At 32.5% G+C, this 16,096-nt stretch overlaps 3 protein-coding genes across 5 annotated transcripts; 1 reads left to right on the top strand and 2 right to left on the bottom strand.

The window, feature by feature from the left end:
• The first annotated feature begins 5,214 nt into the window (after positions 1–5,214).
• Positions 5,215–6,982, top strand: LOC123688895. Of its 2 annotated transcripts, XM_045627635.1 has the most exons (3): positions 5,215–6,017; positions 6,258–6,504; positions 6,560–6,982. In XM_045627635.1, the coding sequence occupies exons 1-3, from the start codon at positions 5,488–5,490 to the stop codon at positions 6,659–6,661; spliced, it is 879 nt and encodes a 292-aa protein (XP_045483591.1). In that variant the 5' UTR covers positions 5,215–5,487; the 3' UTR covers positions 6,662–6,982. The 2 variants fall into 2 exon arrangements, with proteins under 2 accessions (XP_045483591.1, XP_045483590.1); XM_045627634.1 differs by having other exon boundaries at positions 5,216–6,017; positions 6,258–6,982.
• A 964-nt stretch (positions 6,983–7,946) lies between these two features.
• On the bottom strand, positions 7,947–13,473 carry LOC123680383 (GTP-binding protein SAR1A). Of its 2 annotated transcripts, none has more exons than XM_045618265.1 (6): positions 13,318–13,473; positions 13,046–13,095; positions 10,692–10,853; positions 9,833–9,898; positions 8,467–8,702; positions 7,947–8,407 (listed from the first exon to the last, which is right to left on the bottom strand). In XM_045618265.1, exons 2-6 carry the CDS (start codon positions 13,086–13,088, stop codon positions 8,291–8,293), a joined length of 624 nt encoding a protein of 207 aa, XP_045474221.1. In that variant the 5' UTR covers positions 13,089–13,095; positions 13,318–13,473; the 3' UTR covers positions 7,947–8,290. The 2 variants fall into 2 exon arrangements, with proteins under 2 accessions (XP_045474221.1, XP_045474230.1); XM_045618274.1 differs by lacking the exon at positions 10,692–10,853 and adding an exon at positions 10,528–10,647 and having other exon boundaries at positions 13,318–13,472.
• A 350-nt stretch (positions 13,474–13,823) lies between these two features.
• On the bottom strand, positions 13,824–15,859 carry LOC123680374 (hepatoma-derived growth factor-related protein 2-like). The gene has a single exon (XM_045618254.1). The coding sequence runs from the start codon at positions 15,700–15,702 to the stop codon at positions 13,987–13,989; it is 1,716 nt and encodes a 571-aa protein (XP_045474210.1). The 5' UTR covers positions 15,703–15,859; the 3' UTR covers positions 13,824–13,986.
• Between the last annotated feature and the right edge of the window lie 237 nt (positions 15,860–16,096).

The raw sequence follows: 16,096 nt of genomic DNA on the forward strand, positions 1-16,096 counted from the left end.
CTTAGCGGTACTTATGAGGTTGACGTTTTCAAATTCGATTGTGAACGGTTTGAATATACCGGCTGATTTTTTTAAGTTGAATCAAAATCAAAAATTATGAACATGAAACAACTTACGGAAAAATGTTTCGAATAAAATATTGATGGTTATGAGGACGAATTTCGCTTTTTTAACAATGTATGTAAACATTCTATGGAAATAAAATGATTAGGTTAGGTCTGCCGAAAGACTGTGAACTTTTTGTAGATACCTAATAGGGATACTTATGAGTTTGACGTTGAGTTTCATTATAAAGGTTTTTTTAGAGCTATAGAACTTTAAATTGCAATAAAACAACGATGGATTGACATGAATTTTACTTATCCGCAAAATAATCTTGTGGCATTACATTTTAAATATTATTTTTGACATATGACCGCCACGGCTGGCTCGGATGTAGTCCAATCTGGACGTCCAATTTTCGATGACTTTTTCCAACATTTGTGGCCGTATATCGGCAATAACACGGCGAATGTTGTCTTCCAAATGGTCAAGGGTTTGTGGCTTATCCGCATAGACCAATGACTTTACATAGCCCCACAGAAAGTAGTCTAGCGGTGTTAAATCACAAGATCTTGGAGGCCAATTCACAGGTCCAAAACGTGAAATTAGGCGGTCACCGAACGTGTCTTTCAATAAATCGATTGTGGTACGAGCTGTGTGACATGTTGCGCCGTCTTGTTGGAACCACAGCTCCTAGACATCATGGTTGTTCAATTCAGGAATGAAAAAGTTAGTAATCATGGCTCTATACCGATCACCATTGACTGTAACGTTCTGGCCATCATCGTTTTTGAAGAAGTACGGACCAATGATTCCACCAGCCCATAAAGCGCACCAGTCAATTTTTCTGGATGTAAAGGTGTTTCGACATATATTTGAGGATTAGCTTCACTCCAAATGCGGCAGTTTTGTTTGTTGACGTAGCCATTCAACCAGAAGTGCGCTTCATCGCTGAACAAAATAAAATGGACGTTGTGCGCGATACGTATTCCGCACAGAACCATTATTTTCGAAATAAAATTGCACTATTTGCAAGCGTTGTTCAGGCGTGAGTGAGTCTATTCATGATGAATTGCCAAACCAAACTGAGAATAAATCACTTGACAGCTGTTAAATCGGTCGCTATCTTGAACAGTAATGCCAACTTAAAGTTATATACCTCGAAAAAAAACACCTGTTATTTGTTAGTGAACCGTTTGAATATACTGGCTGATTTTTTTAAGTTGAATCAATATAAAAAATCATAAACATGAAACATCTTACGGAAAAATATTTCGAATAAAATATTGATGGTTTTGAGGACAAAGTTCACTTTTTCATCGATGTATGTAAACATTCTATGTAAATAAAATGGTTAGGTTAGGTTAGGCTTATTACTCTTCCGAGAGTACCTTGTCGTGGTGGGAAGGCTTGTAGTAACTGCTTGCTGTAAAGTAGACAGTGAAACTAAGACTGATCAGAAAATTTTGCATGGCTAATCTCAGCCTGTTACATTCCCTATACCCCAACAATCCTAATCACCATATTCCTGCCAATACCTCGCTCACTCCTTAGGACATCCTAAATATCTACCCTACCAAAGCGACAGGTTCTAGCAGAACGGGCAACATGAGAAGAGCAGAAGAGCAGCCAGCCAGCCGGCTGGCTACATCAACCAAAGGGAAGGAAGAGGAGCAGAACCGACCAGACAGAGGCCACAAAGGTAGGTGGAAATCATTGACAGGTCTAGCAGAACGAGACACAAGAGGCCGAGAGGGAAGCAAGAAGATGCCAACTTTTGACTGAGAGTATGTGGTAGAATAGGGGATACTTATATTTCCGCGGGCGGCAGTTCAAGACCTAGTGTGTAATTCTCGATACACTATTCGAGGAGTAACTATGACTTTATTGCCCTCGAATCTTAGGAAACGAGGATAACAAAAAAGTATTGTGGCGGCTTCTCATAAAGCTCCACAAAGCAACAATAAACACCTAACATAACTCGGTGGCCTAGAGGTTAAGAGTCTAGACTCACTCAACGAGATGCGACAAGGTGCCGGGTTCAAGTCCCGGCGGCTCCCGATAATAATAAATTCCCCAAGAGTCTGTGACACGGCACACACAAATATACCAAAGTCACACTGATGAGTCCGGTGTGTGTGCCAGGGACGAAACGCATAAGTAGGCATATGTGAAATCCTACAGTATGTTAGCTCTCTGCTCAACCTCACTGCTCACCAAACTACCAAATTCCTCTCAATAAAACCCCATCCTTATAACTTTCCTGCATAAACTAAGGTTGATCCTATGCTGTGAGGACTTAGGGTTTGCGTTAGTTGTGTAAGTTCTCAAAGGTCGCAAGACCAGGGTCAAGAGGCGTCTCCTCGTGGTGATAAGTTCTAAGGGAGGAGGCTTGTCGACCAATTTCCTACGGGAAACTACCTCAGGCTTGAGTTCCGTAATCAGAGCAATGAAGGAAACCACAAAACGAGGGAGCTCATAGATGGGTAGACGCCTCACAGTTTTCAGGCTACCTACTACCACCTTCAACGAATTGTTCCTGCCCCATCCCATACTCCACTAGGAAAGGACAGCGTGAAATAAGAAGCATATTCCGCCGTAGAATAGCAGAGTTTAGAGAAGGAGTTCAGCGCCAAGCAGAACCATAAGGAGCTCGATGAATCTCCCTAGAAAATTCCCAGATTACAATTAATCTGTTCAGTTGTTATATTCTCCGTAGAAAGTTCATTATTTGTTCTCCAGGTGCACTTTGCGTACTTCAGAAAGTTTATTTCAATTGGATCGATCTAGTATATTTCCAAAATTTTTGTCAGCTAGCCATGAGGATGAGGATTGGAGTCGAATTATCGATTATTATTATTATTATTACATACTTATGCTTAAATGTCTTCCATTTAATTAACCCTAGTAAGGGGACAGGGGTCGACTTCGGAATTTCAAATGGGAATATGCTTTTAAAAAAAGGGATTCTCATTTAAAATCCCAAAGTTGCCCTCTCTCCCTCCACAAGGGTAAAGGCAACGGAAGAGGTATAGTTGCATAAGTGAACTTCCCCCTCAAAAACCACCAACTTTTATTCGAAAAATTTGTTCATAAAATGTTTTCCCTTTTCGAGATTATCAACTGATTGAACTTAAAATTTTTTCGTTATAATTAAAAATTGCGCTCTTGCAGACCAAAGAACTGTGTATCTAAATATTTATGATGTTATATCAAGTTATTTACCATCAAGTCGTTGTTGTCGATTAGTTTATAAGGGGTTAATAAGGGTTAATAAGAGGTTAAATGATAGGTACGATTATTTTACATATACCTACAAACTAAATTTCAGACCAGTCGGATCTGTTGCTGCGAAAATGTTAAAAAAAAAATTATATTCTGCTTGAATTAGGTCTTAAGTCCTAATGACGCAATAAACATGAAATTTTGTATTATATAGGCTTTTCGAGTAAGATATATCATGTTGAAATTAAAAAAAAACTAGTAGATATATTTTAAGATAAATCAATACATGTTTAGTCCATTGAAAAGAGGAGGGTATGCCTTTAACGATGGAAAACGATATCAGTCAAATGAGCGTCACGACTTCGGTTGCAGCACCATATCCTTTTCATTAAATTTTCCATGACCAATTCGCACATTTGCGGCTGTGCTGTATTTCCTCCACAACTTCACAAAATTTATTTTTATTATGATTTCATTGTTGTCGGTTAGTTTATAGAGATGATGGGTTCTTATTTCCGATTTTAAATCATAAATAAACTAAATTACAAATATAAATAAACAGTAATAAATTAAATATTCGATAGGTATTTTGCTTGAATTTTCTCAAGTTCTTGCGTGACAATCAACATAAAATTTTGCATCAAGCTAATATGGTAATTTCTCTATACACGCGAAATCTGAACCAGATCGGAAATAATATTCTTAGAACTTTCCACAGTTCTGATGATGTGATCAGCTTACACTTCCGCACGAAGCTTCAAATTATTATTTTGTATATATACACTCAAAATCATCGCCGTCATTTGTTAAGGAAACTATCGCTCAAAAAATCCTTTTATCTGTCGTACATCGCTAATTTATTAGAAAATTCGATTACTATACTCCATGTTTCTTCTTCCTAATAAATATCAAACTACTGTGTAAAATTCACTACTTATATTTTTGCATTGAGAAACTCAATGCCTTTTACAAGTTTTATAGACCCTGCAGAAGGTTAACCCAAAGTAACTTATAGTGGTTCAAATGATGAGACCACACTCACAGAATAGGGTCTAATGGGATTTTCAAGTACCAATTTAGTACCTACCTACCAATTAAAAGATACCCATCAAAGAAATAATAGTGTACCTTTAGGCTAATCAACATAACAGATGATTTAGTGATAATATCTTTTTTTATTAGTAGGTACCTGACTAAGGCTGCCTATAGGGTTTACCTGCCATGTGAATTATAAGGAGAAATGATTCTACAAGAATGCTTTTTTTAATTTTTATTTATTTTATTGATGCTTTCCGAAGATATATAATTTCTGTATCATCTTAATATTTTTCAATTACATAAACTTATAACTATAATAGAAAAGTCTTCTGGTTCATCGGGAAGCAAGTTTTCATCAAGTTTAAAAATTTTTTGGTTATGTGTGTCCGAAATACACATTTTTATGATTTGCTCTTCAGTCTTTATTACTTTTTCAAAAAGATCAAAAGGTTTTATGTGAATGAAAATTGAATTTTCTTTATGCTAAAACAAATTTTATCCGAGGAAAATGTCAACAGAGCCCTTAGAATGCTTCAGGCTTGTAAAGTGAGCAATTTCTTCAATGTTCCAAAGTGTGATATCACTTTTTCTGGCACATTACTTTGCCAATGGAACTGTTCCTATAGAGATTTTTGAAATTTTAGAATGGGAATACAATTCTTGCCACTCTACTTATTTCATTAATTGGTATACCTCAATTTGTATGACAGAGTTGGGGTACTTAATAACTCTTTCTTTGAAATAGGTAGATTTCAGGTCAAAGACTACTCAAAGATGTTTCATCTTTATTTTTGGCACTACTGTCCAATGTTCCCAACCCTTTCGCCGGCCCTGGTGTTCACAAGAAATTCTTACATCTTTTCAAATCAATGGTGCAACGATATGGTGTACTCTGTGGTCTTTATGTCAAATAGACTAATGTTTGACAGATATGTCATAACAGAAATTCTGCTTGGTTTCCGAAATTTATAAGACAACGTAAATAAATAAAATAACAGACGGATTTCAGGGATAGGAAATGGGATACAACCGAAAAATTTCATATTCATTTGGAAATAAGTTGTCAAGTTAATTTAAACAAGAGAAAATTGATTACTGCAACTCTACGGTTTCATAGTTTTTAAGGGATTTATTTCGCGAACTCGATGGGATCAATAACAAGTTTGTATATAACAAACTGGGATGTTGAAATATAGTATTAAATACTTTTTTCATATAATAATGTCAAAGCATATCAAACGCAACCATAATATTCATTCACTTTCATCTTTAAGACAAGTGAATCCGGCTTATTTTGAATCTTCTGGAAGCTGCCATCTAGACATTGCAACCCCTTTGAGAGATAATCATGATATTTTCGGGGAAGTGATTGAAGAAGAATATTCACCACCTTTCTATAAACCCAAATTTGATCCAAGAAAAGAATCCATTTCACCTCCATTCTTTAAGTCAAAACTACCATTCAAAAACTTACCAAAACTCAATAATGATTTAGAAACTGAATCAATCATTTCTGGAATAAGTGAGGTGAAGTTAATAAAGAGTCTCTCAAGCTCTCCTAGTTGGAGTGATGATAATGATGTAGATGGTTGTAGACGGGTTCAAGATGAACTGGAACAAATGGATAGAGTACTTAGAGGAATCGATCCCATTCCTTTACATTATGATGTTGATGAATATAAGCAATGGATGGAAACATTTCCAACATTAAGGTTCATAAAATTAATTAAAATTGAAGACATCTAATAAATCTTTCAATGTGAACTATAGCTATCATAAAATGTGACCCAAATTTTGCTTATTTTTTGCTATTTTTCTTTAAGCAAATTGACACGGAATAATTTACTTAAAGTTGTTTTATAGCAGACTTATTAGTATGTAACTTGAATAAAAGCATAAAATCTCTCAACAAATTATAATCTAATTCAAACTAAAAAATTATTATTTTTCAGTTTTTTTGGAAAGAAAGAATATGGACCCTATAAAATATGGAAGGATTATATTAAAGATGAACATACTACAACAGAAAAAAATTCAAATACTGAGTTTCTACCTTGTGCAAGTTTAATACAATACAAAAAGGAGATTAAAAAGGCTGTGATACATAATATTTATGAAAATATATCCATAAGACTGAACAATGGTTCAACTCCACCTTCATCTTCAGATTTCAAGAAAAAACAACATAAAATGGAGGATGTTAATAAGACACAGATATACTTGAATGATTGTCTTAAAAATTCGCCATTTTCAGATATCGTTAGGGAAAAATACACTAAAAATTGTTTCGTCAGTAGACATAATTCTCGAGAAGATGAAAAATGTCCGTCCCCTAGCTTCGAGTCATTGCCAATAATGGTGGAAGAGTCCACAAGAAGTAGTGAGAGATCATTGAATAGATATAGAAATGAATCTTCAAATGGTATTTACAATAAAAAATCCAGAAAGAACATTATTTTACCTCCAATTAAAAATAATTGGCTACAAAATTCAAATCAGTTTAGGTCCATATCTGCCACTCCAACATATGCATCTCTACTATCCACTAAATCGATGAAATTGGATAGTAAATTACTCAGTGGGAAATCTAGAAACATACCACCATTTTGAGTGTGATGTATTGAATGATATTAAAATTTGTGTATAATAGTTCAAATTAAATTATAATATATTTAAATTTTATTTTTTATTAGAATTATATTATTATGACCAAAGTAACCTTATATTTCATAGACACAGCTAAATTGATGCTTTCAATTTTTTTTTCTGATAATCCTACTCAAATTATTTTTGATAATTTAAAAATAATTTTTGTCTATTTTTACAAAATAGTAATTTACGTAACAAGTCCGGAAAATAGAGTTTTTTTGGACGAATAGACAAAATTATCTTTATCGTTATCTCGGTTGTTATGGATTCTATGATTCTTTTCCGGCCTAGTCCGGGAAGTACGTACTTTCCGGACTAGGCCGGGAAATGCTACTTTCTCAGAGAAAAAGCGTCAGGGAAGTGAGCACTTCCCGGACGGTTGCCGAAAAATAAATTGACATATAATGTCATGCAGTGGCGGCACTAGAGGGGAGTCTGGGACCCCCTATATAAAACTAATAAAGTAAAATTTAAAGAGGTCGCTAAAATTCCCCTGATGTCACTTGGGGTATAAACAATCAAGTGCAATATACGATGTGCAAGCGTTTCATATCATTATTGATTCAATTGGTATCTTTTGTTTTTTGTAAACATTACTTTGATTCCGTATATTATTATTGAATTTTTTTGAGGTTAGAATTCAATGAGTTTTAATCCCTTTAAGTTTCCAATTACCCCTCATAGGTAAAATGAAGCACACCTGAGTACTCCAAATTGGCGTCATTATAAGTTTGCCTAATCTTGTTTGCTTCTATTTATGGTAAAAATTATCTGAGTTTTTAGAGCTCCTATTCTTATATAATAACATGATTTTTGTCAAATCAATGTATACCGCTCTTATCTATGAGGATTGAATGAATAGGACATTTTTTTATGTCAAATCCATTTTGAGATTAAATACGATCTCAGTACAGTGGGATCAAATTGAACTACTTTCGATAATGGACAAATGATAGAAATCAATATAAATTTCTCAACATTAAAAAAAACTCTTATTTTACAAAGCATTTTATTTCAACCAATATGTTTCACTGGAAATTTCGATCATATACAATATCCTTCATGATTCATCATAAACAATTTTGCAAGTTCCACTTATTGATTCTTAGTGTATATGCTTATAGGTGAAATATATGAAAAATGATACATCGACAAACCGCAACAGGACATGAAAAAGGTAAAATTTAAAATGTGACAATATTTTCAAAATTTGACAGATGACTTCAATTAACAATCCCACTTATGTCGACAAAGGGGAGACAACCAAATAAAACAAAAAAACCAATGATGAATATAAAAAACGGGTAGTTGATTCAATTCATCCCAATAGTACTTCTCAGTCCATATACTGAGCGATCCAACGGAAACCATCTCCGTATCCTTGTTTTCGAAGGATTGAACACATGAATAATTCTAGAGGACGACCAGGTAGCTCGGATCTTGGAACTTTGCCCTTAAATAAATTGGCATAGGTTTGACAAAAATCTGAATAATCATTTTAAATATTCTTACCTTTCCAGTAGTTTGATTGTACAAGGCAAAATATGTTCTTAATTCATCTTCTGATGCAGCACCTGTGATATCAATTTTATTACCCAATATGAGAATGGGACAGTTTGCCAATGTTTCATCTGTTAATAAACTATCTAATTCCTTTTTACTTTCACGGAATCTTGTTCTATCGAAGGCATCAATCAAGAATACAATAGCATCTACAGCTGGGAAATAATCTTTCCATACTCTTCTTGCTGCAAAATTATGGTTCAGATGAAAGAGTACATTCAGATATTGATAATTTTTAGAAAAAAAATTCAGAATTTTTCTCGAGGTCCAGTAATTAATTAACTGATACCAATGATTTCCAACAAAATATTTCAGTAAAGAAATTTGAGTTCTCCAATGATATTGACAATAATTTAAACACACTCAAAAGAAGACAAGAGATTAGATGAGAATATACAGGGTTAGAACTATTTAGAGGGCCACTACTGGGATATCGGAAACTGTTAGAAAGACAGTGTGGCTTTAATTATAAAAAGGCTGTTATTTAGGGATGAGTGTGTTGGTGTGAACAGATCCGAAATATCTCCATTGGTTCCCGAGATATCTCGAAAAAACTGAAAATCGAGATTTTTTTTTTGTCATTGTTTTTGGAGATAACTTCATGAAATTTTATTTATAGCCATTATCCAATATAGAGATACTTTAGGTGTTTTCAGATTTTTTTCTGTTTTCCATTGTTTCATAGACGCGATAGTCAAGTAATGATTTCACATAGAACTCTTCAAATTTGCGTACCAAGGCTCGATATTTTTGAAGAGTGTGATACATTGTTGAATTCATAATTTTTGTCTTTATCACCTCATAAAGAAAACCAATTTGGCGTTCATAAGAAAAAAAAATAACTATCGCGCCTCTGAAACAATGGAAAACAGGAAAAATTTGACGACACCATTCGAATCTCTATATTGGATAATGACTACAAGCCGAATTTCGTGAAGTTATCTCCAAAAACAAATGAGTTATACAGAAAAAAAGAAAATCTTGATTTTCAGTTTTTTCAAGATATCTCGGGAACCACTGTAGATATTTTGGATCTGTTAACACAAACATACTAATCCCTAAATAACGCAACTTTTTTGTAATTTAAGCCAACCAGTATATTTAACCGTTTTCGATATCCCTGTAGTACCCCTCTAAATAGTTCTAACCCTGTATAAAGGATCTTGCAACAGTGGCGCCCTCTTCTATACCAGTTCCACTGTCCAGTTTTGGATTTCCACCAAGTAACGACCAAGTCAATCAAATACTTGAAAATATATAAGTTACATAAAACTAGAATGAATAATATGAATTAAAGCATATGCAAAAAATCTACCTTGTGAATGGCCACCTAAGTCAAAGGTTGTGAATCTGATGTTTCCAATGGATAATTCCTCCGAAGCTGAAAATACATACAATAATTAAAAATAATAGTGATATTAGATTGTTTCATATATGAATAATTATTAGATCATTGTGGTGATTTCAAATTTACTAAAAACAAATGATAACAGAATATTACTTTCTCTTTATTTCATAGTTCTTCAGTTGAATCGAATGAAAATTGGGAAATTCACAGTTTGACTCATTTTGAAATAAATTGGTGATTTGAAAATAACAATATGAGAAAATTTGACATGGAGGTTTCAGGATACAGAACTAAAATTGATATTTGAATGAATTTATCGAAATTCATAATGAATATTCAAATTGATTCCTAAAAACGCATTGAAAAATATTTCTTTGATTGGGTTATTCATAATTGAAAATGACTTATTTCACAAGGGGACTACTCTAAAGGAGATACAATAAATTTTGATGAATATTTTATGTTTCATTTACCAATTCCAAAATGATATTACAGTAATCGAATCTAGAATTTTATATCTTCACTTTCTCTCCCAAACAGAAGACAAAGTAAACAATCTATATAATTTAATGTGATAGAAATTTTCACAAAAAGCAAAATCATTCCAAACCTCCATTTCAAGTTTGTATCGGATCACCCTGTAAAACAGAGGAATTCCTTACTAGGATGTAAAGTAGGGAGATGCTGCGCTAGTCTGTCATCCTTGAGCATATGTAGTAGTGTTGTTTTACCGGCATTGTCCAACCCTAGGAACAGCAGCTTACCAGATTTCTTCCAGAGCCCTGCACAAATATCAAACAATTAGTGACGAAAATCATTCACTCACCTCTATAACTATTATTGAGGGTATCTCTGTTGCTCTGACTGTACTGAATATCGAAAGACGTAAAGTCTATGAGGCCCTCCTCCTCCAAGTGTTTGATTAAGGAGCACTTTCCTGAGCCAGGCAAACCGGTAAATATGTATTTTCCTTTACGAGATGTTAAACCTGATTATAGAATGTGTCTGATGAATAAAACTTATTGTTCGAAGTGAATGCATGCATCTTAAGTTAATATTTTCTCATATTCTAATTTTTTATTAACAGGATATCCCTAGTTATTCGCATACAAGCAGATATTTGAATTTTTCATTTTGAGTTATGTTTAGAACATTTTCAAAATATTTCCATATATACAAGATGTTCCATTCAAAAGGAACCATTAGAATTTTTTCAAATATTTCAATTACTCTCTGAAGAATGGACACTTTTTCAATGATCAAGTGAAAATGACAAAAAAATTATGAAAACATTCAAGAATAAGTACTACATTTTAGAACACCCAGTATGCAACAGTGGTAAAATTCATATTTGAGAAGAATTGGAAAAGTTTAAAGACTGATGGAATTGCGTATTTTTTAATGTTCTCATAATTCTTTTTCATTTTTTCGTATGTTCACTAGCGAAATATTTTGAGTATGTGTTAGAAAATTGCTGATGAAAAAATTCTAATCTCTGCTAGTAAGGGTCATTAAGAGCATAATTAGGACCACCTGTAAATAAGTATTAATAACCAAATAATTAATATATAGATTTTCAATAATAAGAATTATTAACAATCAAGTTGTTAGGATAATTCAATCACATGATTATTTAATATTTATCCACATTGTATATTTTTCGGTAAAAAATTATCAGAAGATGTTTTTAAATGTTTGTAGAGCAATTATCATCTTTTTTCCTCGTTGCTAAACCTGAAAGAATATTACATTATGACTTTTCGTGCGTTTTCTCTATTTATTGGCTGATTTTCGCACATAAAACACTCATGGTATCTATATGGAGTCTCTAGTACCATTGCTAGCATTATAACAGAATGCCTTTTGGGTACTATCTCTCGAAAATAATCGTTATATAATTTCTCTCACGGTGCTCTTTGGTCCGGTCGTCCGTAATAATGAAAACTCTTGAACGGAAAAACCTAGAAGCTCGAATACCGTTAGTTAATGGGCAAAATACAACTAGCATCGAATTCGTATTTTTGAGATCATCAGGTTCTAGGACAGATTTTGAGCCGAATGAATCGAGTCCAATCGTTTGAGACCATCCGCGGCTCAAAATTCGAAAGATCGTAACGAAATATCTGAATATCAGAGCTCTTCTCGAAAATTTTGAAAGCTAATAGTTAGAGAACATGATCAATTAATTTAAAAGGCAAAAACCGTGAAATAAAATTTTGAAAAATTGACTCCACAAACCACAAAACTTGTATTGTAAAATTCAATATTGTTGCCGTAAATCAATAGTATCCAAGTTATGGATTCTGAATATCTCTCTATCTATTCACATGCCATTGTGGTCGAGGGGTAAAAGTGATAGGTCGGGAACACCGATAGGTTGTACGCGCAGATTCGAGTCCCGAGGGAGAATAATTTTTTTTTAATAAATTTTTTTTTATTTTCATTCTTTGGAAAAAATCGAATTAATCTACCTCAGTCTGAAATTTGTTGCGTGTTTTGTGTGCCACTTAATTAACATTATTGGATGATTTAAATGTTGAAGTAACATTTATATAACAAAAAATCAACAATCATTCCATGTCCCCATAAAGAGAATATTTCTTTTCAAGGAAATAATGAAACAAAAAAGAATTTTCAAAACATAGAGCAAGCAATAAAACTGATTGACTGATAAAGGAATCTATTATCCTTGAAAATAAATATTCAGAGTATGATTGTTAAACTTTTGAATTTCCAAACAGAATTAAAAAACTTTTGGAAAGTTTGAGGTTCAAGTTCATTTGGTGACTTCTAATCTATCCATTCATAGTTTTATTTGATGGAATGTAGATAAAAGAGTATAATCATCATGATTTGCGGAATATTTTTAAGGTCAATAAATCCAAGATTTCAAATATATTTAAGATAGAATGAAAAAATAATCTTCAAATGAATTGAAAGAATAGTTATTTAGGAAACTGAAAATTGGACACCAAGCTTTTTCTTTATTATTGGGAAATAACTTAAAATTTCGTTTTGGTTTTCATAAATTGGTTGCTCTTTTGGTAATATATTTTCGATTTCATAAAAGATTGGGTAGTACAATAATATGCGTAATTCAGAGTTAATGAAAAGAGTTGGCATATTTCTGTAAAATTCTTGAAACATTCATTAGGTTCCAAAAGTTGAAAACAAACTCACCCAAATATCCTAGGACACCAGTGAACCAATCCCAAATAAACATTTTTAATCTAAAAAAAAATCCTATTAGAATCCCACTATATGGAATTTTCAATATAGTCTAGAACAAAGTTCACTTGAACAAAAGCAATAATTATCCCAAATAGATAGTTACTAGGTATTTTGTATCATTCTCTGAGAAATAGTTTGACAGAAAGTGTCCAACATGACAAAGTTCTTGAAGGCTTAAATTTGTAAACAATAATGACTAAAGGTTTTACTTTTAGACTTACATTTTATAATTCAAAATAGACAAATACTATTTCAATTTAAATTAACAATAATTTACAAGCCTCAAAAATTATCCATAAGCTTTTAATGACTGGCACCTCCAGAAGGGACGTACGAAGTAGAAGACAAGATGCCAAAGTGACAGATAATGACATTTGACAACAAGATTACAGTCAAAACTCAAAATTTGACGGATACGTTCCATAATTTGATTCAAAATCATAATAATACAAAAACGGTTAAATTATTTAAACAACTTCATATAATAACCAAAGAAGAGGAAATTTATCTGAAATGATGATGAAAATATTCCTGAATTTTTCTTATGACCTATTGTTATCGTTTTAATAACTATCAGGTAGATAGGATTCAATCGTATAAAAAAATATACAAATTAAATATATTCAAAAATATATTATATCTGTGTTAGTACAATTTATTAAAAATACCAAATACTTGAACTTTCTTGTTAAATCCATCGACTATGAAATGAAATAATAGGCAAGTATATTGGTATCACTTTATGTGAAAATATAATTAAACTTATAAAAATAACATCCTACATCTTATTCACAAACATTCATACAATTCTTTCGCAAACGATCTTATAGTATTTATAGAACAAAATTAAGAAAGTCTCAAAAAAAAAATAATAAGTACAAATTTATATATCAAACATCATTACTACCAATTGCGTCAATTTGAGAAGGCAGAGTAAAAGATATATCTTTTATGAAATAATTTTTTAAGAAGTTGTCTCTTGAGTAGGGCCAACTAGTTAATAAATAAAATTCCATTTCATCAAGATCTTTAGTTTTTTCACGAAAATTTGTAGTGATGTCATTGAAATGGTCCCAGAATGACTCTTCATATTGTGGTCTACCTATTATTCTCATGAATTTCACATGCAGTTTTAATGCTGAGCCTCTTATTTTTTCTGCATACCTTTTAAATGTGTTTGTTTCATCTTCCGTAAAATCCCAGCTTTCTAAATTACCGACATATTTTTTCAGCCTTCTCACCATGTCCACTACATGGGCATGTTTCATCAACATAACTGGAAGTATATCCATTTTGAGCATTTCATCTAGAAGAGAAATGGCTTCTTTAGGATCAGCTTCATCTAAATTTAAGCTGCTTTTAATTTTTGAATCTATTTCTAACAGTTTACTTTCAATCTTCAATTTCTCTAGTGTATCTTCTCTGAATCTCATGATTTTTTTTTGCCAGAAATTTTTTAAATCTTCCTCATTAGTTTCTTTCAGGTCTTCATAATACAATTCTGGTGATTCTTTCAAATTATCGAGTTTGAATGAATTCTTCAAATTAATTACTTTTTCAGATATTTCCTTGTCAAATACTGCTCTTTCGTATTCATTTGAAAACGTATCTAAAGATGAATTAACATAAAGTTTAATTCCTATACATTTGTTTTCTATAAATATGGGCAAAACCTGAAGTTTTGAACAATTTCGTTTCTCAACAGACATTTTTATATAAATATCTTTGTGTTTTTCCACATAATCCCCATAAGCTATAAATGCTTCTAACTCTTTTTCCAGAACAAAATCTTCAAATTCAGGTCTACCTGCATGCTGAGTTTCTTCAAGTGCTTCTTCATACAAAATATCATTTTCTAGAGAATCTTTTTTTATTTTCTCCACCGTCTTGGTAGAATCTGTAGTTTCCTCATTTTTGGTATCAGCTTTTTTGGCTGTAGAATCTGTTGTTGTTTCAGTAGTTTCTGTCTTTACTGTGATATCACTCTCATCCTCTACCTCTGGACTCTCATTATTGGATTCAATTCCACTAGCTGATTTCTCTTCTTCTGTAGTATGTGATTCTGAGCTGTTTTGTGGCAAATCAACTGCCAAAACAGTATTTTCAGGATGTTCTGAATCTGCTATAATACAATTATTTTCCTCTTGTATCGGGCTGGCATTATTGGATCGGGCACTTACTAATTTCCTCATCTTTATTTTATTCAACGGACTATCTTCTGACTTTACTGCTGAAAGGGACCTTTTGCGTTTTTTCGAAAAACTTCTTTCAGAATCGACAATAGACGAATTATCACTTAGAACTGACTCATTACCTTGTTCAATACCGTAGTTTGGGTCACCATCAGTTCCAGCTTCTAAAATAGCTTCTTCAATTTCTGCTACTGAATCGTTGAAATCCTTGCGTTTTGATGGTTTCAACAATTTATTTTTATTTCGGTTGTAATAAAACAAATCCTCTTTCTTGATTTGGCCTATTTCTCCTGTTCCATAAAATTTAACTTTGAATTTCTTCCCATTTTCTTCCAAAATCATTGCAGGCCATGGTGGATAACCTTTTACTTTTGCGAATACCTTATCACCAATATGGAAATTTTCTTTTTTCATATTTCCAATGTGAACTGCTGACAATTTTTTATTACACTAAGTAAATAATACTTGTATATACCAGACGGTAAATATGCAATAATTTTACTTTCTGTTTAATTCACTGTATTATTGACAGATGACAAATTGCCGCTTACCGAATTGAAAATAAAAATCACAGAACACTAAATATATAAAAATTAACGATGAAAGAACAGTGTGGCCAACATGATGTAATGATTATCCTGATTTTTCAGATTAGTATAATAATAACCACTCTGATATTTTTCGTTTGTTTTTAGTTCTATAATGAATAGGAATAAGTTTTTTTGAAGAAGATACCTTATACTTAAAAAAGTAGTTTTATAACGAAGCATCGCAGAACAGAAGGCAATCAGTGCCGGATCAAGGATTT

Source organism: Harmonia axyridis, chromosome 1, assembly GCF_914767665.1.
Source record: "Harmonia axyridis chromosome 1, icHarAxyr1.1, whole genome shotgun sequence".
NCBI lineage: Eukaryota > Metazoa > Arthropoda > Insecta > Coleoptera > Coccinellidae > Harmonia > Harmonia axyridis.